Source organism: Typopeltis vanoorti, chromosome 5, assembly GCF_054136105.1.
Source record: "Typopeltis vanoorti isolate ZY-2024b chromosome 5, IOZ_Tvanoo_1.0, whole genome shotgun sequence".
Classification (NCBI taxonomy): Eukaryota; Metazoa; Arthropoda; class Arachnida; order Uropygi; family Thelyphonidae; genus Typopeltis; species Typopeltis vanoorti.
Genome location: NC_143553.1, coordinates 37,992,052 through 38,014,564, shown reverse-complemented (window position 1 = coordinate 38,014,564; position 22,513 = coordinate 37,992,052). Strand labels below are relative to the sequence as shown.

The 22,513-nt window shown below is 33.9% G+C and overlaps 1 protein-coding gene across 3 annotated transcripts in view; it reads left to right on the top strand.

Annotated features, from left to right (window-relative positions):
* Positions 1 to 18,343, top strand: part of LOC150106324 (M-phase inducer phosphatase-like) — a 349,715-nt gene extending 331,372 nt beyond the window's left edge. For all 3 annotated transcript variants that reach the window (XM_090392364.1, XM_090392361.1, XM_090392362.1), the window contains exons 16-17: positions 5,024 to 5,141; positions 14,866 to 18,343. In XM_090392364.1, the coding sequence (XP_090248490.1) occupies positions 5,024 to 5,141; positions 14,866 to 15,003 (256 nt within the window). In that variant the 3' untranslated portion in view covers positions 15,004 to 18,343. The remainder of the gene's footprint in view (positions 1 to 5,023; positions 5,142 to 14,865) is intronic.
* The last annotated feature ends 4,170 nt before the right edge of the window (positions 18,344 to 22,513 follow it).

The window sequence follows — 22,513 nt, the reverse complement described above, 5'->3', positions numbered from 1 at the left end:
CACTATATGGTGTCCATTGACTTCTTTCCAAGCAGTGTATAAGCACAGCAGTTACTCCCTTTTGAAATTGCCACTTTACTTCTTTGGAGACTTGAAAAAGTTATGTTCAGAAGAACTCATTTTTGGGATTATCTGACTTTTAGCTCATAACAATGTTCTTCAGTATGTTAGAATCCTTTTTGGTTCTGATTCACATAAAGCATTTATAACTGCGTCCCCCCCCCCCCCCCACACACACACATGATTATTTTCCTCCTCTGATAACATGGAGTAAGAACAGGAGTTGGATTGACTTATCGGCTCTTCAGGTTGGAAAATGAGTTAGGCAATGTTGTTTACTTATTTGTTTAGCATATATGCTGAGGACATCATGCATGAAGCATTGGATGAGCTCAAGGCAGGAATTAGGATAGGTGGTAGATCGATCAGTAATCTGGGGTATGCTGATAATACCTCTGTAATGACACGGAAGAACTAGTACAAATTCTTAATAAAGTTAACATGATCAGTAATAACAGAGGAAATACAAGCAAGGAAGCTCTTGAGAAACAAGTGTATCTTAATGGAGAATGAATTGAGGAAGTCAAAAAGTTTTGAGTACCTGGGATCCATTATTAATGTGAAGAATTGCTATTCAGACATCAGAAGATTAGGAATGGCTAAAACGGTAGTCAGAGACTTCTCTAAAATCTGATAGGCCACAATGTAGTTTGGCTTACTAATACTGGCATACAAGTATGTTTTATTATGTTAATAATTGCTAAATGTTTGAATCCTATCCTGTCCTCGTCCATCTAGGATGGGTTGAGTCCACTCCTGCTGAGGGGTTACTGGTGTATTAATGCAGCTGGTTCGCCACTTCTCTGCTGCATCCCCTAAGGGCGATATTCGTGACTGTATCCATGTGTGTTCATGGGGCCAGTTTGCCTGCTTGCGGGATGAAAACTCCAGCAGATAAACTAGGAGGGGAAAACCCTGCTGACCCCATGCCCAAGACTGGCTAACTTGGCTGTGGCTAAGGAAGATCCCTAAGCTCCTCACGTCATCGACGGGAATCAAACCTAGGGCATTCCTTTTCCAGGCATATGGTTGTGAAGTGCATAGCCACTAGGCTAACCACACGGACAATGTTTAAATATATAACATGTAAAATGAATAACATTACAAAAATAACAATTGACACTATTATTACAATTAAAACTTATCTTGCTACATTGAAGTACATGATATTGATTCTTATGTCTTTATTTTTTGCACACCAAATAATCACATGGAGTGCAGTGAAACATAGGACATTTTATCAATTAGAAATATGCTACATTTTGTGCTTTTTACAAGAGAAATGCTAATGTGTAGTAGTTTGCTAACAGAATTGTTTCAAAAACAGATTTAAAAGAGGGAGTGGGCTTTACCCACATCCAGTACTTCAAGGCAGTTCACACGAAAGGTTTCTATTTTCGTAAGTTTTTGATCGCAAAAATTTTGCCTTTGAAATTTTCAAATGCAGAATTTTTTTGTCTTCATGGTTTAAAAGAATGAGTATTTGTTACCCTTTATTTTAAAATAATTAACTTCAATTTTTTTCCAATCTGAAATCATGAACTCCTGATTTTTGAAACATTTTGAAAGTGGGCAAGGATACTAATGGGATGTGAGTGCAAGGCTCTCCAAAAGTTGGCGTCTAATGCAATAATTATTAGTGAACATTTCCACCCCTTCTATATGTACACATTCAATCTCTGGGTAATATTAATATAATGAATGACTGATTTAAAATAATTGTGATGTCTCATTGAATTATATTGTAAAAATGTTTTTTATGGATTTTATTTACTTGGATACTGAATGAACAAGGATGGGCTGGCAATTTGGGATTTAGCCGACCAAATTGTATTCTTATTGGCTTAAACCAATATACAAAATAATGGTACAACATGACAAAATTTCATGCCGGCTTGGGCGTCGCCCGGTTAAACAAGGAGTCCCGTTGTTTTCGTCGGGGAACCAGGGCGAACAGCGAAAAGTCAGCTACTGGAACAAATCTGAAAACACACCCCAACTCAACATCACGAGAGTTAAAGACGGTACTATCAACATAAGAAGCCTGAATGGCAAAGAAATGGAGCTAGCTGATGAAGAATTAGATAAGTACCAGATCGACATAATAGGGGTGATTGAAACAAAAAAGACAAAAACAGGTGAGATCTTTCTGAGCAATAAATACAAAATGTTATATTCAGGCAATGAAAATCAAGGAAAAGAAGGAGTAACCCTAGCATTCAACACAAAATACGAGGCTAATCTTCTTGACTGGCATGCAGTCTCAAGTAGAGTAATGTGGGCAAATATGAGAATGGGTAGCTGGACAATGAGTGGATGAATTTTTTGATACTTTAGAGAAAGCAACTGACACAATGAAAAAAGGAAAAGTTGGTCCTTGTTGGGGATCTAAATATCAGAGTAGGAAATGATTGCGAGACATACAAAAATATTTTGGGAAAATTTGGAGAAAAGAGCAAAGCTAATAATAATGGCAAATATCTGTTGGGACATTTCTGCTCAGGACATGGGCTGGTTATTACTAACACCATATTCAAACATAAAAATGTGCACAAATTTATGTGGAGAGAAGAGGCAAGGAATAAGAAAAGTCTCATTGACTATGTTATTGTTGATAGTGATGTTTACTCCCTGGTGCAGGACACCACAGTGTACAGAGGATTTGAAATTGGAAGTGATCACTATTTAGTCTTGAGCAGGATAAAATTGAATTTCATACTGAAAAGAATAACATGTAAGAAAGTTTTAAAGCGAATAAAAGTTGAGCAGCTCTCAGATGTGAACTGTAGACTAAAATACACAAAGATTATTGAAGAAAAAATGAAAGAGTTTGAGAACAGAAATCAAACCTTGGAGATACAGTGGCAAGCCTTGAAGAAAGCCCTGATTGATTCAGCTAGAGAAGCATATGGTGAAGTTGTCTGGAAGGATAGAAAAATCAGAACTTCATGGTGGACACGGGAAGTTAGAGGCAGTGAAGGAAAAGAAGAAAGCATATCAAAAGTTCCTGGCAAATAAGTCAGCTTGTGCTCTTAGAGAATACAGAGACAAATACAAGAATGCTAAACACTGTGTAAAACTAGCTAAACAAAAGTCATGGGAGGACTTTGGCAAGAATATAGAAAATAAATATCAGAAGGTGGCAAAATATTCTGGAGGATGTTGAAGAAGCTTAGGAATGGAGGAAAGAGTGCTGTAAAAGGAGTTAAAGATGATAAAGGTGACATGAAAACAGGAGAAAAAGATATCCTTGAAGTATGGTGTAATTACTTTGAAAATTTGCTAAATGAAACAAGCAGTGCTGACAGCACAGTGCTAAAAAACACTGACCAGGCATGCAGTAAGGAATACATATCCATACTTGAAGTAGAAAAAGCCATCAAAGGCTTGAAATGTGGAAAGGCAGCAGGAGTAGATGATATTCGACCAGAAATGCTGAAGTATGGTGGTATAAGAGTCTTACAGTGGCTGCACTGCATAATTCAGAATGCCTGAACAGAGGGACAAATTCCTGATGATTGGAGTAGAGCTCTCATAGTACCAATATATAAAAAGGGAAATAAAACTGAGTGTGAGAATTACAGATTTATTTGCCTACTGAGTGTTCCTGGCAAGATCTATGCAAGTATACTTGAGAAACGGTTGAGAAGAATTGTGGAAGAAAAGCTTGGTGAAGAGCAAGCTGGATTCAGGCCAAATAGAGGCTGTCAGAATCAGATCTTCACTTTACGGCAAATAGTCGAGAAAGCATGGGAATGTAACAAAGATTTGTATTTAAGTTTTGTCGATTTGGAAAAGCAATATGACAAGGTGCCAAGAGAGAAGCTATTCAATACGCTACAGTTATATGATGTCAATGAGGCATTATATCAAGCAATACTTAGTCTTTATTTGAGTTGAAAGTCAGCAATTAGAATGGAAGGAAGTACAGGAAAATGGTTTAATGTTAATTCTGGTGTGAGACATGGATGTACAATATCCCCCTCTGTTATTCATTATCTATATGGATCCCATTATGAAGGAAAGTGGTATTAAACATGATATCAAAATTGGAGATATTAATGTCAGCTCTTTGCTTTATGCAGATGATGTTTTACTTTTACTTCTAAATAAATCCGCTACAAGTCTGCAAGATTCTCTGACTTAATTCAATAACTGTTTTAATAGATATGGTATGAAGGTCAGCAATAGAAAATCATAGACAATGAAAATAGGCAGAATCATTGAAAATGTCAACTGTATTGTGAATGGAGAACCTGTAGAACAAGTAAAACATTTCAGCTACTTAGGCATGATTTTTACTGAAGATGGTAAATTAAATATAGAAATAGACAACAGAATCAGCAAAGCCGGTATGGTGGGAAGTCAGTTGAATAAATTCATATGGAATAAGAGAGAAATTAGTCAGAACACTAAATTAGTTGTATAGAAGACAGTGTTCAAACCAGTTTTAATTTATGGATCTTAGAGCTGGGTCAGAAGTAAAACACTTGACCAAAGACTAGAGACCACAGATATGAGAGAATCCTGAGAAAGATTATAGGTGTGAACAGATGGCATCAATGGCAATATCATATTAAAAACGAGGATATTAGGAAAGAACTTGACATTGTCAGTATCCAGGAATGCATTAGCAGAGCTAATCTCAGGTGGTATGGTCTCTTAAACAGAATGGGCGAAGAAAGATTAGCAAAACAAGTGTTCTCTGCCAGGTTGTCAGGAAAACGACCCAGAGGAAGACCAAGATATAGGTGGATTGATATGGTACAAAGTGCCTTAGACTATAGAAATATAAGATCTGATAATGTTGGAGTCTTGACAAGTAACAGACTGATTTGGAGGAAAATTGTAGATAGGAAGTTAGTAATGATGTAAATTTTTTCATGTAGTACTATCATATCCTGTACACCCTGTAAGATGGCAGGAATTTGATGATGATGAAATGTTTTTTATTTATATATAGGTGCCGTTTTTTAAGAAAGAAAGACAGAGAAACAAATAAACGTTTTTATCCACTTCTCTACCATCCTGAATTATATTTATTAAATGGCGGTTACAAAGCTTTCTATGAAAAGTTTAAGGTAAGTAGCTAGCGATCATATTCGTTTATCATAATGATTTATGTTAAATATGTTGTGATATGTTTTGAGTGATTAGGAGCTCACTGAAATCACCACTTATGAAACAGGTGATTATTAAGTCATGCTGAATTTTCCAACTATTTTTTTATTCAAATAAAATGCCGTTTTTTAAAAAGGTTAAACAAGTTTTTATTCTCTTCTCTACCTGTTAGAGAATGGGATAAAAACTATTTCTTAAATGGAGTTAACAAAGATTTCCATGGTTATGAAAAGTTTTGACTTATAATTAAAATTTCATATCAAGTTCATTTAACTCAGCTGAGAAGCTGAATTAAATGAACTTGATTAGTGAACTTATGATCTAGGATCATAAATTTGTTATGCTTGTTCGATGTTCTCTTTCCAAAATAGTTGTCATAGTAGGTAAAAGGATCTACTATTTATTATTTGGCAAAATACCTTTCAAGAAACTTTACAGGAAAAACCAACACATATATCAAAAATTGTTTTAACTTCAAAGAAAAAATTGAAGATTTTCAACTTCAAGAGTCTGAAATGATAGTTATCTTTTATGTACTTTCACTGTTTACAAATATACCACTTCACAAAACTACAGCTTTTACAAGTAGATTTCTCTGACAATATTGCCAAATTATTCAAGTTTACTATCAATGCTGGTTATTTTACTTGGTGTAATAAATTATTTCAGCAGATTTGGGTAATCGTATATAACCTGCTTTCGCTGATTATTTTATGAAGCGTTTAGAGGATTGAATTTCTAATAGCATTTCTCCTTGACCTTACATTTTGCTCTGTTTTATGGATGACATTTTTGCAATCTGGTCACACTCTGAAACAGACCTCCTTCAATTTCTGGATAAAGTGAACTCCGTATATACTCACATCAAGTGTATGTCTCTCTAAAGGGCTCAGAGGTGTCCGTATTTATGACCTAAGCTATTAACACAAATGTGATGCAGTGTTTAACATCGAAAAGTGTCTCCTCTTCATGAAGAATTAGTATACTCTGTTTTTGCAGGCATAGACTTCTGTGGCTAATTGGTTCAAAAGATATATTTCGGTGATTATACCACATTTTTTTATTATTCATTTATATAAAACACTGAAATAATAGTTCCCGACAAGTTTCGTAAATCATAGGATTTACATCTTCAGGGGGTAAATAGTATAACTTAAAGTTTAGACAAGAGAATTAATAAATACAAATCATAACCGTCTAGCTATTCATAAAACTCAAATAACAGAATGCAGATATATAACATTATTGACGTTGAACAATACTGGATGATGTTCTTGTTCACGTGTTCTTGTTCTCGTTTATACAGTCCAAGCTCAGATTGAGGTAGATTTTTTATAAGAGCTGACCACACTTGAGGAGAAAGTACAGCTTTACTATTAAAAAGCAGATTACCTTGTAGGAATCTACCCAATGAATACGTTTGCCTTAAAAAGTTAAAGGATGACAAAAATATTGTCATAATAAAAGCGGATAAAGGCAACGCAACTGTCGTTTTAAATGCTACAGAATATGATAACAAAATGAAAAGTCTCCTGGAAGATACCAACACCTACAAACCCATACACAGAGACCCGACTTGGCCTACACACAAAAAAGCAAATGATCTAATAAAAAAAAAGTGCCTCTCTGGACAGAAGAGCTTAAAAAATACTTACAATCAAAACATCCTTTGATATCAGGAATATATGGTGTTCCAAAGATCCATAAGACAGATATACCTTTAAGACCAATAGTAGATGGAAGAGATTCACCGATTTCCAACTTGGCGAAATATCTCACCAACATGATCTCACAACATATAGGAAAAACATCTTCCTTTATAAAAAATAGTAAACATTTCATAGAAAAAGTGAAAGATATACATATTGGTCCAACAGACATCTTATCAAGTCTCGACATTATCGGTTTGTTTACAAACGTCCCGATACAAGAAATTTTGAATCTCCTAGAAGACCTCTTTCCTCCGGACATCTTGAATCTTTTTAAACATTGTATAAACAATACTTTTTTCACCTATAAAGATAGAATCTGGGAACAAAAAGAAGGACTGGCCATGGGTTCATCATTATCAGCGGTATTAGCAAACCTATTTATGGAAAAATTTGAAAAGAATGCTCTTAAGAATTACCATAAAAAATCAAAAATATGGCTACGCTATGGACGATATTTTCATCATGTTCAGTGGAACAACAGATGAACTTATCAATTTCAAAGATTATCTCAACGATTTGCACAACACCATAAAATTCACTTTAGAACAAGAAGAAAATAAAAAACTTCCTTTTCTGGATATTCTATTAGAAGTTAATGAAGAAAGTAAACTCTCCTTCTCAGTATATAGGAAGCCAATAAACACTGGAAGATTTCTAAATGCAACCTCACACCACCACCCTTCACAAAAAATAAGCTTAATTAAAACTCTTCTAGACAGACCATACAATATCTCCAGCACACAAGAAAGATGTAATGAACACAAATCCTCCAACAGAATGGATATGAAACAAAAACCACCAAGAGAATCCTTAAAATGCCTCAGGCTAACAACACAATAAAACAGGATTACAAAAACGCAATCTCGCTTCCTTATATCAAAAATGTTACAGATAAGCTAGCCAAATTAATGAACAAACACAACATAAAAGTAGCCTTCCTTCCTATGGAAAAAATCTCAAGATTCCTACATCCACCAAAACCACCTCATCATTCTCTTAAAAAACCAGGAGTCTACAAAATCCATTGCTCTTGCGGGATTTTCTACCTAGGACAGACAGGAAGATCTGGAGAAATACGCATGGCTGAACACCAAAAAAGACGTACAATACAAAAGAGAACAAAAAACGGGTTTTGCTTTCCATACCACTTCCACTGGACACAATGTACTCTGGCATAAAACGACGATGTCATACATAGAAAACAACAGTTATATAAGAAAATTTAAAGAAGCTGCTAATATGCTAAAAAACTCAACCCAATGCAATAAAAATCAAGGTTTAATTCTCCATCAAGTGTAGTCAGCTCTAATAAGAAATCTACATCAATCTGAGCTCGGACCGTATGAACAAGAACACATGACATCGTCCAGTATTGTTCAATGTCAATAACGTTATATATCTGCATTCTGTTATTTGAGTTTTATGAATAGCCAGACGGTTATGATTTGTATTTATTAATTCTCTTGTTTAAACTTTAAGTTATACTATTTACCCCCTGAAGATGTAAATCCTACGATTTACGAAACTTGTCGGGAACTATTATTTCAGTGTTTTATATAACTGACTAATAAAAAAATGTGGTGTAATCACCGAAATGTATCTTTTATACTGTGTTAATTTTAGGAATAGCACAAAGCCAGGAAACAATTAGGGACGTGTTAACAGGAATAAATGCAAAAATATAATATCACTGATATTGCTATTCCATGGGTGTGCACTGCACACCTAGCACACCCTGAATATATGCCCCTGATATATATATATATATATATATATATATATATATATATATATATATATCAGGGGCAAGTTAATGTTACATCATCGGCATAGGCGAGTACTTTTGTTTTGCCTTCACCTCTTTTTTACATAAATATATATATATATATATATATATATATATATATTTATGTAAAAAAGAATTTAAATAACTCTATACTGAGAAAGAAAAGTTTAATGTTAAGATACGACTAGTTTCGTTAAATTCAACTTCTTCAGGTATCACAGGCAAAGAATTACATAAAAAATAACAGAGACATGATAAAATACATTAACAGATCTAGTATAAAACACACAAGTACATTTAAAAACAGGAATGCGTGCTTGAGTTCCAAATAAAGTTGACTACGTGCGTGAGCTGACACGAATGTGCCAGTATTGGACAGTGGCAATGTGTGCATCAGAAATATTGTAGCTAAGGCTGTTATTAATATGAGATGAATCAAGTGATATTTCTCTAGATTCAGCTATTCTTCTTTCAAGTTCATCATAGCACACATGGATATTAGAAGTTTGTAGCCAGTCTATGAGGTGTTTGCGACCTTCATCCGAGTTGATAGAGAAGAGAACGTGACTAGAAAGAACGCTGGCCCTGATTCTGTTGTAGGAAATGTCTCTTTGGTGTTCTTCTGTGCGTAAAAGGATGGATTTAGCTGTCTGGCCGTAGTATGGTTTGCCACAATCACACAAAATCTTATATACTCCTGGATACTGAGTAGGAAGATGTTTCATTTTAGGTTCTATGTAGTGAAGCAAGTTCTAATGTTGAATTTCTGAAGCATTTTGGCTAGTTTGGAAAGAGAGAGCTGATGTATGGTAACGAAATAAAAGCTCTTGGTGGAGAAGAATCTTCAAAAGCAGTTGAGCAGTGGACAGAGAGAAATTTATTAATCTTTTTAAGAGAAAATCTATTGTTAACAAAAGACCTTTGAAGATAATTGAGTTCATATTCAATTTCTGTTTCATCTGTTAATAAAGATCTGGCTCGATGTGCCAGGGTTGAAATAATACCAAACTTTTGTGGAGGGTAGTGATGGGAAGAAGCATGAAGGTATCTGTCTGTGTGAGTGGGTTTTCTAAAAATGGAGATTTTGATGTTTTCAGTACATCTCGTAAGTTTTAAGTCCAGAAAAGGTAGACAGTCGTCGGATTCCAGTTCACATGTGAAATTGATTTTCTGATGAAACTTGTTGTGGTGGTCCAGAAAAAAGTTGAGTTTGTTGACACTGTGTTCCCATATGAGAAATACATCGTCATAAGACCACCTCAAAAAGCAATTAATTCCTCAACTCTTAAACCTAAAGTATGGTATAAGAGTCGAGGAATTAATTGCTTTTTCTTCAAAATCCTTAAGAAATGTGTCAGTAAGAATCGGAGAGAGAGCGGAATGCCCATAGCTACACCTCAGTTTTGTTTATAAATCCTATTATCGTATTTGAAGTATCCTGAGTTCACACAGTGAGAAAGTAAGAGAAAAAATTTTTTGGATAGTTTCTTCTGGAGAAGGTTTAGAACTTCTTGAGTAGGTACATTCGTGAAGAGGGAAACAATATCGAAACTTGCCATTAAATCTGTTGTGTTGAGTTTGATGTCTTTTATTTTGGAGGCAAAATCAGCTGAATTTTTTACATGAAAAAGGAAGTACCACAAAGGGTTTTTAAAAAGGATGCGAGGTATTTAGAAAGGTTGTAAGTAGGGGAGTTTATGCCCTCAACGATTGGTCTTAGTGGAGAGTTTAAGTTATGGATCTTAGGGAGTCCATATAACCTTGGGATTAGAGGATGAATCGACCTAAGGGAAAGACGGACGTTTCTTGGTAACTCTGAGGTGGTTTTCAGTAAATTGTTGATCCTATTGTGTGTAGTTCTTTTGTAGGATCACTATTTAGTTCAGAGTAAGTGTTTAGTAGTTCTAAAATTTTGTTATGGTAATCCAATCTATTTAAGATGACAGTAGCATTCCCTTTGTCTGCAGGGAGAATAATGATGTCATTATTGTATTTCAAACTTTTAATAGCTGATCTCTCAGAATGAGAAATGTTATCAGAAGGCAGCCATGCATGATTTATGGTGAAAATAGCTTCCATACGAAGAAGGTTTTGCCTCTTGGATTGGTAATAAGGATGCTGCTTTTACTATCTTCATTAAGAATAGTTCTTTAGGTATTGAAGTAGGAGCTATGACAAAATTAAGACCTTTAGCAAGTATACTCAGTCGTTGAAAGTGGATGAGAAGAATTATTTATTACACCTTTTTTTATAAAGGCAGAATTAAGATTGGAAGAGTGACGATCCTGCATACATTTTAGAGAATTAAATTTTCTGATGAGATTAATTTTATTTGTATTCTGGACTTTAGAAGCTTTTAGAGCGCTAATATCTTTTAAATTGTTCCAAGATGAAGAGTATAGAGAAGTAGATAAACGGACTTCAAGAGCAGTCTTCTTAGAAAAATAAGCAGCCAGACTACGTTTGGTATCAAAAATCCTTCGACAAAAGCTCTAATTTAGCTCTGCAGAAAATTCTTTGAGCCCTGGCAGTTGTAATGGATTCCTTAAAATTAAGAAAACAGGGAATAATAGAATGGAACTTACATCTTTTGAGAAATATTAGTCTGTTAATGAATAATCCAATGGTCCTGAGATATTTCTGATAATCTTTGATGAGCAAAAGTACTTCCTCGTCATTAGGAAAATTGATATTATTGTTCATAATTTTACTTGCAAGAAAATGTATGTAAACCAATACTGGCGCACTCATGTCAGCTCACGCACGTAGTCAACTTCATTTGGAACTCAAGCATGCATTCCTGTGTTTAAATGTACTTGTGTGTTTTATACTAGATCTGTTAATGTATTTTATCGTGTGTCTGTTATTTTTTATTTAATTCTTTGCCTGTGATACCTGAAGAAGTTGAAATTTCAACGAAACTAGTCGTATCTTAACTTTAAACTTTTCTTTCTCAGTATAGAGCTATTTAAATTATTTTTTACATACATTTTCTACCGAGTAAAATTATGAATAATAATATCAATTTTCCTAATGACGAGGAAGTACTTATGCTCATCAAAGATTATCATAAAAATCTCAGGACCATTGGATTATTCATTAACAGACTAATATTTCTCAAAAGATGTAAATTCCATTCTGTTATTCCCCGTTTTCTTAATTTTAAGGAATCCATTACAACTGCCAGAGCTCGAAGAATTTTTGATACCAAACGTAGTCTGGCTGCTTGCTTTTCTAAAACCTTGACTCTTCATCTTGGAACAATTTAAAAGATATTAGCGCTCTAAAAGCTTCTAAAGTCCAGAATACAAATAAAATTAATCTCATTACAAAATTTAATTCTCTAAAATGTATGCAGGATCGTCACTCCTCCAATCTTAATTCTGCCTTTATAAAACAGTTATAATAAATAATTCTTCCCATCCACTTTCAGCAGCTGAAGAAAGTATACTTGTTAAAGGTCTCAATTTTGTTATAGCTCCTACTTCAATACCTAAAGAACTATTTTTAACGAAGATAGAAAAAGCAGATTACCAATCCAAGAGGTAAACCTTCTTCGTATGGAAGCTATTTTCACCATAAATCATGCAAGACCGCCTTCTGATAACATTTCTCATTCTGAGAGATCAGCTATTAAAAGTTTGAAATACAATAATGACATCATTATTCTCCCTGCAGACAAAGGGAATGCTACTGTCATCTTAAATAGATAGGATTACTATAACAAAATTTTAGAACTACTAAACACTTACTCTGAACTAAATAGTGATCCTACAAAAGAACTACACACAATAGGATCAACAATTTACTGAAAACCACCTCAGAGTTACCAAGAAACGTCCGTGTTTCCCTTAGGTCGATTCATCCTCTAATCCCAAGGTTATATGGACTCCCTAAGATCCATAAATTAAATTCTCCACTAAGACCAATCGTTGAGGGCATAAACTTCCCTACTTACAACCTTTCTGAATACCTCGCATCCTTTTTAAAAACCCTTTGTGGTACTTCCTTTTCTCATGTAAAAAATTCAGCTGATTTTGCCTCCAAAATAAAAGACATCAAACTCAACACATCAGATTTAATGGCAAGTTTCGATATTGTTTCCCTCTTCACGAATGTACCTACTCAAGAAGTTCTAAACCTTCTCCAGAAGAAACTATCCAAAAAATTTTTTTCCTTACTTTCTCACTGTGTGAACTCAGGATACTTTAAATACAATAATAAGATTTATAAACAAAACTGAGGTGTGGCTATGGGCAGTCTGCTCTCTCCGATTCTTGCTGACATATTTCTTAAGGATTTTGAAGAAAAAGCAATTTATCCTCGACTCTTAAACCTAAAGTATGGTACCATTATATTGACGATGTATTTCTCATCTGGGAACGCGGTGTCGATAATCTTTACAAGTTTCATCAGAAAATCAATTTCACATGTGAACTGGAATCCGACGACTGTCTACGCTTTCTGGACTTAAAACTTACGAGATGCGCTGAAAACATCAAAATCTCCATTTTTAGAAAACCCACTCGCACAGACAGATACCTTCATGCTTCTTCCCATCACTACACTCCACAAAAGTTTGGTATTATTTCAACCCTGGCACATCGAGCCAGATCTTTATTAACAGATGAAACAGAAATTGAATATGAACTCAATTATCTTCAAAGGTCTTTTGTTAACAATAGATTCTCTCTTAAAAAGATTAATAAATTTCTCTCTGTCCACTGCTCAACTGCTTTTGAAGATTCCTCTCCACCAAGAGCTTTTATTTCGTTACCATACATCAACTCTCTCTTCCCAAACTAGCCAAAATGCTTTAGAAATTCAACATTAGAACTTGCTTCACTATGTAGAACCTAAAATGAAACATCTTCCTACTCAGTATCCAGGAGTCTATAAGATTTTGTGTGATTGTGGCAAACCATACTATGGCCAGACAGTTAAATCCATTCTTTTACGCATAGAAGAACACCAAAGAGGCATTTCCTACAACAGAACCAGGGCCAGCGCTCTCTCTAGTCACGTTCTCTTCTCTATCAACTCGGATGAAGGTTGCCAACACCTCATAGACTGGCCACAAACTTCTAATATCCATGTGTGCTATGATGAACTTGAAAGAAGAATAGCTTAATCTAGAGAAATATCGCTTGATTCATCTCATATTAATAACAGCCTTAGCTACAATATTTCTGATGCACACATTGCCACTGTCCAATACTGGCGCACTCATGTCAGCTCACGCAGTAGTCAACTTCATTTGGAACTCAAGCACGCATTCCTGTTTTTAAATGTACTTGTGTGTTTTATACTAGATCTGTTAATGTGTTTTATCATGTCTTTGTTATTTTTTATTTAATTCTTTGCCTGTGATGCCTGAAGAAGTTGAATTTTCAACGAAACTAGTCGTATCTTAACATTAAACTTTTCTTTCTCAGTATAGAGTTATTTAAATTCTTTTTTACATACATTTTCTACCTGGAAAATTTATACTCTAAAATTATGAACAATAATATATATATATGTGTGTGTGTGTGTGTGTGTGTGTGTGTGTGTGTGTGTGTGTGTGTGTGTGTGTGTGTGTGTGTGTGTGTGCGCGCGCGCGCACGCGCGCGCACAGGGTGCCCATAATTCACAAATAGGTTTAAAAAAAGTTATATAAAAAAAGATAAGAATGAAATACAGAACCTGGAGGGTTTTTTTTTTTTTCCCACTTAAACATCTTCCAGTTTTGACTTCATAAAGACCAGCTCTTTCTACAGCATGTTCGATGGCAGCTGTTGGATTATCTGGGGGCTTGTTCATATATACCTTTTCCTTCAGGTAATCTCATAGGAAAACATTCATGCAGAAATTAGGATGTTGCAGCCAGAAATATTAACAGCTGTCATGGAAAACGTCCTATCTTTGTGAAGATGACAAATGGAGGGCATTTACATGATGTGGTTTTTCATAATTAAAGAAAAAAAATCTCCAGGTTGTATATTTCATTATAGCAAAAAAATAGTTAAAATAATTAATAAATTAAAAAAAGTTATTAAATGTTTAAACTACTTTGTAACTTATGGACTTCGGACTTTTTTGTTAATTTAAAAAAAAAAACTTTCAGATTTGTTTATAAATAGTCCATAGTATTTTTATTATTATTAATGATAGCAGTTGTGAAACTGATTAAATTTACATTTTCAGGAATGCTGTGAACCTCAAGAATATAAACCTATGCTTCATAAAGACCATGAGAACGAACTTCGTTATTTTCGATCCAAGTCCAAATCTGAGAGCCATGACAAGCCTAGGATAGCAATAAGACCAGGACTGAAGTTTTAAATATGCCCATTGTATATATAAATTTTGTATCATTTTCATGCACAGATATTTCTTTGGTATCTCTGCATTTTAGACTTGGTGCTAATTTAATAAGGGAGTTGTTTATTGGATTTTATAAATCTATTTTATTCTTGATTTTACCAAACTTTCTATGAGAACAGCAGTTGATTATGTATTGTATGGTTATGTAAAGTTTTTTTTATTATTATTATTATATATATAATTATTTCTTATATTTTTTTTAGAATCTTGTGCATTTTTTTTTTATTTTAATTACCTTTATTGTTAAGACAATTTTATGAAACTGTACAGTCGATGTTGGTACTAAAAATGCTCTTAGAATGAATGTAATTGCGAATGGAATAGAACTAGTAAAAAAACATAATTCTTGCACATTTACTTATGATAAAGTAATATTAATGTTTCTGTATTATTTATAAGTGAGTAGTATAACAACAAACTCTTTCCCATTGGAAAAAGTCACCATATTGCAGGTTATTATTGTGTGATAGTTAAATTTTCTAACACATTTTGAGATTGAAGAAAAAAATCTATAACAATCAGTTATTAATTCAAATTTCCTCTTACTACCCTTAATTTAAGTACTGCATAATTATGATCTTTCATAGATATGAGTTAGGGCTTTAACAGATAGTCAAGTTTTCCTCTTCCAAAATCTTTCAGCTGGTATATGTGCATACTTGACAAATAATTTGCAAATAATTAGCATAAGCAAGTAAATTTTATTGTTTCATATTCGTATGCCCTAACAAACTAATACTGGATAAGATATATACCAGTTGATCAGACCTTCTAACATTAACTAGAAAAGTAATTGTCAATTTTTACCTTTCAAAAGCCATTGAAGATGCCAGATTAAATTCAATGAACTGAACACACATGAGGAATTACTAGAAATTTGGAACTTAGCTGATCCAGATCATATTTAAGCTTGCCTAATGAGTGATAAGAAAAAAATCACAGGGATCTATCTGTTTTTGATTGGCACAGTAACTTTTAATAAAAATCTAGGAAATGATAAACTCAAAACATTAATAAGACTAAGCAAAAAAGAGAGTATAAAAAACAAAGAAACATTGAAATCATAGGGTTATTGACTAATAAAGGTTTTTGAGATATGTTTTAGAAGCCTCTAGTGTCAGTTGGAAAAACCTGTTTAAATTTGATCTAGGAGATGCAAAGAACTTGTATGATGGCCTTTGTGCTGAAAGTGAAACAGAACACACAGAATTAATAGGCATTGGCCTTATAGCATTGGTTGCTTTGGCTATAATTCCAGATGACATCCTGTTTGTAATCAAGGAAGATTGACCACTGCTAGGATATAGAAGAATTGTACACAAGATAATTGATTTCTACATCAGTCTTTATGAGCCTATCCTCATAAAATGCATTTTCCATCAGATATTCGGTGTTCCTTGATTCGACATTTATATTTCTTTCACAAAGAATGAATGATAGTTCACTTCAAAATATAACCAAGTATTCTAATACCAGTGAAATTTCTTCTTGGGATATTTGGACTAGAGCCTCTTTAGCTCATTGGTATAGACAAGCCCTTTGAATAAAGATAAAGAAATTATATACTTGGTTTAATCCTTTATCCAAGTGTAAGCAAACAAAGTTTGCACCTGAAGTATTTTCAGGACTGGGGCAACTCATTGTGTGTGTGTGTATATATATATATATATATATTTAAGCTAATGAATTCTCATCACTTGCCTTAGTATCCCATAATGCAAAGCACATATCCTTACAGGTATGTATAACGTTATGCATTATGGGAAGGGTCACTACTGAGACCGATTTCAACCATTATTGAGGAATTCAACCTTAGTATCACCTCTGGGTTTGGCTGCCACTGATGAGACCTCAATAAAGGTTGAAACCGGTCTAGATAATTATGTAGTACTATCACAAGGGAAAAGTTCACAAGTGTATGTGAAGTATAATCCAGAAATACTGTTGTAGTGACAAAACATGAAATTTTCCAAGCCATTTTACACAACAAAAAAAGCAGAAGATTGTTGTATGCTGGGTGATTAAATTCCTCTCACCTGAAGACAATCACGAACATGCCCATAACCAGTGCTGCGCCGTGGATAGGAGGCGCCCTTGTGCAAAACTTTTTTCAGCGCCCCCATAAAATAAATTTCCATGAAAAATTTTACTTTGTTAAAAGTACAAAACAGTTTATACGCATACATAAAAAGAAATGTTATTTAACAGTAGTAGAACATTGTAATCACTGAAATTCATTAATAAGGAATTTTTAATAATACAAATTTTTTAAATGTTTATTCCTTGATATATAAATACAACAGAATGTGTGTGTGTGTTTAAACAAAAATTACTTTTATTTTAATATAAAAAGAAATATTACATAACAAAGATAATTTGGAGATATGCTTTTCTATATAACAATTAGGATAAATGTAGATTTATTTTACATATTTATTCATCTTGCTTTAGCCTCCACAAAATTTTTAATAATATCTTTAATGTCTAATAAATCCATAATATTATTTTCAATTGATATAATTGATAAATCCGTTAGACGCTCTCCAGACATTGTTGACCGCAAATAATTTTTTATTAATTTTAGTTTTGAAAAACCTCTTTCCCCTGATGTTACGGATATTGGTAATGTTCAATAAATACGCATCACAATTGCACTATTTGAAAACGTGCCGGTTAATTTATTTTCGTATATATAATTTAAAACATCCTGAGGAGCCGACTCTTTTTTAATAAAACATTGCAAGTTTTTAATTCCTCAAATATAGTCATACCATCAATATCGCAATTGTCGGAATCTTGATTGTCGCTCAGTTTTAAAAGCACTTTACAATGTTTCATTAAATCTTCATCGTGCCAATCTTAATTTGCTAATGTCTCTTATAACTTTAAAGTCCTTGCTATGTTGTTTTAAGAGTATGAATCTTTCCGTGACTGAAGTTATTGTCGTGTCTAAAACCGCAAAGAAAAAATTTATTTTAAAATTTTGTTTAGGATCATGTGTTGTCTCATCTAATGCTTCGTAACCAAACTTTTTGTTTTTGTTCTTTTACGAATGTCTGGAAAAATAGGATCAATATTAAGATCTTTTGCTACTTCTTTTGCAGTTTTAATAATATTTTCAAAATATTGGTCTGTTTGGCAAGTATTTAATTCTTGTATAACATAATCAAGATTTTCTGTAATTTTTCCTATATCAAATGTCGGATTCTGCATATTTTGCTTGCAACATTTACGAGACTTAAGATTTTGTACCAAACATGAACAGAGCAAATAAATTTAAACGAATAAATCTTTGAAATTTAGTTGTCTGACTGAACTCTAGAATCGATATCTTTAGTTTCATCTTCTGTAATATCAAAAAGAGCCTGGTAAATTTCCTTGATATTTTTAAGTGGCTTTATTGCTTCTACTCTACTTTCCCACCTAGTAGCAGAAAGTGGTTTAAAATTTAAAACACGAATGTTTTTTTTTATATAGCCCAACGCTTCACAGATATTGAAAAAAAATTATATAATTCCTGTATTAGTCAAAAAAAAATTTCAGTTTCACAGGATATCTTAGCTGCATCATTAACTACCAAATTTAATGAATGAGCAGCACACAGAATAAAAAAAGCCTTTGAATTTATTTCAAGGATTTTTTTCTGCAGTCCATTATGTTTACCTCGCATATTTGAACAGTTAACATAAGCTTGCCCACGTAAATCTGCAATGTTAATATTCAATAATTTTAAATAATTTTTTATAAATTGAAATAGTCCTTGCCCAGTGGTATCTTCTACAGATTGAAAACCCAAAAAGTTCATGAATGTCTGCTATATTTGTATCTTTATTTTGATTAACAAATCTAATAACAGTAGATAATTGTTCTGTGTAGCTTATATCCGGAGTAGTGTCAAGAATTAATGAATAATATTTTGCCTCTTTAACCATTTCTAAACTTTTTTGTTTTATAGCTTCAGAAATTATACGGATGATTTCATTTTGTATTTTATTACCTAAATAATGAGCAATGTTCCTTTTTTGTGATGTTTGGATGCGATGCAAGTGTTCTGACATTATCGATTACATGATTGCACACAACAAAGATTATACGAAACTCAGAAAAAATATTGGCAATCTGATTCTAGTAGTAAGACTTATACGTTGGTTAGACATAACTGGTAATTAATTTACGGAATTAACAACGCATATAAAGTATATTAATTAAAGATAACTTTAATGAATCACTTCTATATTTCGGCAATGTCACATTGCCATCTTCAGGAACATAAAGATATGGTATGTGCACTAAGCAACTAACAAAGCAAATGAGGAAGAAAGTAAGAAACTAATTTTGTTCCTAAAGTCCTAATGGTGCCCTCTTGCGGGCTAATTTAGTAGTCTTGGCAGTTGGGCTGAAGTTCTCATAATGAAAGTCTCCCATATTTGGGGCAGTTTCATGCACCCAAATTTGTTGAGGTTAGGAACGTTTTTTAGAGCTGCTGAAGATTCTTTGAATAATCTTTCGTATTTAAACTTGCTGCGATGGATTATTTTTGTTTTCTCCCAACGAATTTTATGGTGGGTATCTAAAGCATGGTCTGCCAGCCCAGAGCGGCTGTACTGGTGAAACCGGGTGTAGTCTTGATGTTCTGAAATCCTGATACTACTTACCTCCCCATTGAATATAATCCGACAAGCTCTCAGATTAGAACTATCCACAGACTCCTTAAGAAAGTCACTTCTTGGCCTGTGGAAGTCGCCAACAAACTTAAACCTTATAACTCTAGACCCCCCCCCCCCCCCCCGATTATATGGACTCCCAAAAATACATAAACAAAATGTGCCATTGCGTCCCATAGTGGATGGCATTGATTCCCCCACATATAAATTAGCCAAACATTTAGCCAAAACGCTCACACACTACACTGGCAACACACTGACATGATGGTCAGTTTTGACGGCTCCTCCCTATTCACTAATGTCCCATTCAAAGAAACCCTTGAGCTCATCCAAGCCAAGTTTCCTCCCGATATCTCAGCCCTATTTCAGTTCACAATGAACTCAGGCTATTTCGTTTGGCAAGGAAAGTTCTACAAACAGATAGAGGGGACAGCCATGGGTTCACCACTTTCCCCACCCTTGGCCAATTTCTTTATGGAGACATTTGAAGAGAAAGCCTTAAACTCCGCCCCACAAAAACCCACTATTTGGCTTCGTTATGTGGATGATGTGTTTGCTATTTGGCCACATGGCTCAGACACACTCCACTCCTTCCTAACACACTTAAACAACCAACATCCCAGAGTCCAGTTCACCTTAGAAAAAGAGGAAAACAACACCCTCCCCTTCCTAGACACTTTAATCACCCGCCAGCTTGATGGATCTTTGGTTTTCTGTTTACAGAAAACCCACCCACACTGGCAGATACATTCACCAGCAATCCAACCCCCCCCCCCCTCACAACAATATGGGATGATAAAAACACTATATAACAGGGCAAAATTAATCTGCTCAGATGACAAGGCCCTAACTATGGAACTAAACCACATCCTCAACACTTTCTTAGCCAATGGCTATAACCCCCAAAAAATCCAAAAAATACTAAAACCTGTAAACCACAACCCCCCTCCACAAAAAAGACTACACCAAGTCTATCACTATCCCCTACATCCAGGGCACCTCTGAAAAAATATGACCTTACTTCCTGTTACAGACCATATAAAAAGTTGGCATCCCTTATCCGCTCTACCAAAGACCAACCACTTCCCCTAGACCTACCTGGTGTATACCAGGTCCCTTGCAGCTGCAAATTGTCCTACTTTGGCCAAACAGGCAGAACAACAAATATCAGGATTTCAGAACACCAAGACTACATCTGGTTTCACCAGTACAGCCGCTCTGGGCTGGCAGACCATGCCTTAGATACCCACCATAAAATTCGTTGGAAGAAAACAAAAATAATCCATCGCAGCAAGTTTAAATACGAAAGATTATTCAAAGAATCTTCAGCAGCTCTAAAAAACGTTCCTAACCTCAACAAATTTGGGTGCATGAAACTGCCCCAAATATGGGAGACTTTCATTATGAGAACTTCAGCCCAACTGCCAAGACTACCAAATTAGCCTGCAAGAGGGCACCATTAGTACTTTAGGAACAAAATTAGTTTCTTACTTTCTTCCTCATTTGCTTTGTTAGTTCCTTAGTGCACATACCATATCTTTATGTTCCTGAAGATGGCAATGTGACATTGCCGAAATATAGAAGTGATTCATTAAGGTTATCTTTAATTAATATACTTTATATGCGTTGTTAATTCCGTAAATTAATTACCAGTTATTGGCAATCTGTTATAGAACGGTTAATTTACATAATACAATATTTAACAAGACAGTGTATAGCTTTTAGAGGTTCTTCACAAAAACTTTTTGAAAATGATAACGGCAATTTTTTAAAGGTAGTAGAATCTGTCGCTAAATTTGATTAAGCACCAAAATTTACCCTGTTGGCGATTTTTGGTAGTTTTTTTTTTTAATCGAATCCCCAAGTTCCACTGTGTACGTTACCGAATATTGGTGTGTTTCGTCCAATACATTAGTCGCTAGAGGGCTCTGAATACGACGTTATTTTATAATCACCTGGTATATATATATATATATAGACTATAAAAGTTTATGAAATTCGCATCGTATGATACTTTATGGGTTGTTTCCTTAATATCTAATAAGTGGGCTCTAAAATGTTTAGTTTTAGTATGTATGACTAATTTTTTTTATTAATAAAATATAATAAGCACATTTAACTGTCAATCAGAAATGCCGCCTTTTTTATTTGCTAAACTAAACGCTGTATTTTTTTGTAAAATATAATGTTGCCGTAATACGGCTGAACGAGCGCCATTAGGCAGGCTGCCTCTATGCTACACCCTGTCGACGGTATGAATTCACTGTTTGTCTTAAATTAAAAATTTCCACTAAAAATATAATAAACAATCAAGAATATTTATACAATTTTTACTGAGTCGACGCTTACTCTGTGAAATAAAATCTGGTAATATTGATAATGTTTCACTTCAAACAAATTATAATAAAACTGGTGATGTATTAAGTTAAAAATGTTAGATTATTTAGAATTCATAATAATTTGACTGATTTAAATTTTTATTTTTATTGCATTAACTATAATTTGTAATTGTGATATAGTACGATATAATTTAAGAATAAAAAAATTTATTTATATATATATATATATATATATATATATATAAATTTATTATTATTATTATTTCCCGTTGTAAAATGGCACCCCTATCTTCAAGCACCCTTGTGCGGTGCACGGCTCGGTCCTGCCCATGACAGAATTTGAACCCAATTTGCTAGCAATTACTTAAATCATCAGAACATGCAGAAAATTTTCATAAATTATGTTTATTTATACAAAAGGTTTTTACATCTAAAATATGCAAGTTTTGTTTAGCAGTGTAAAAC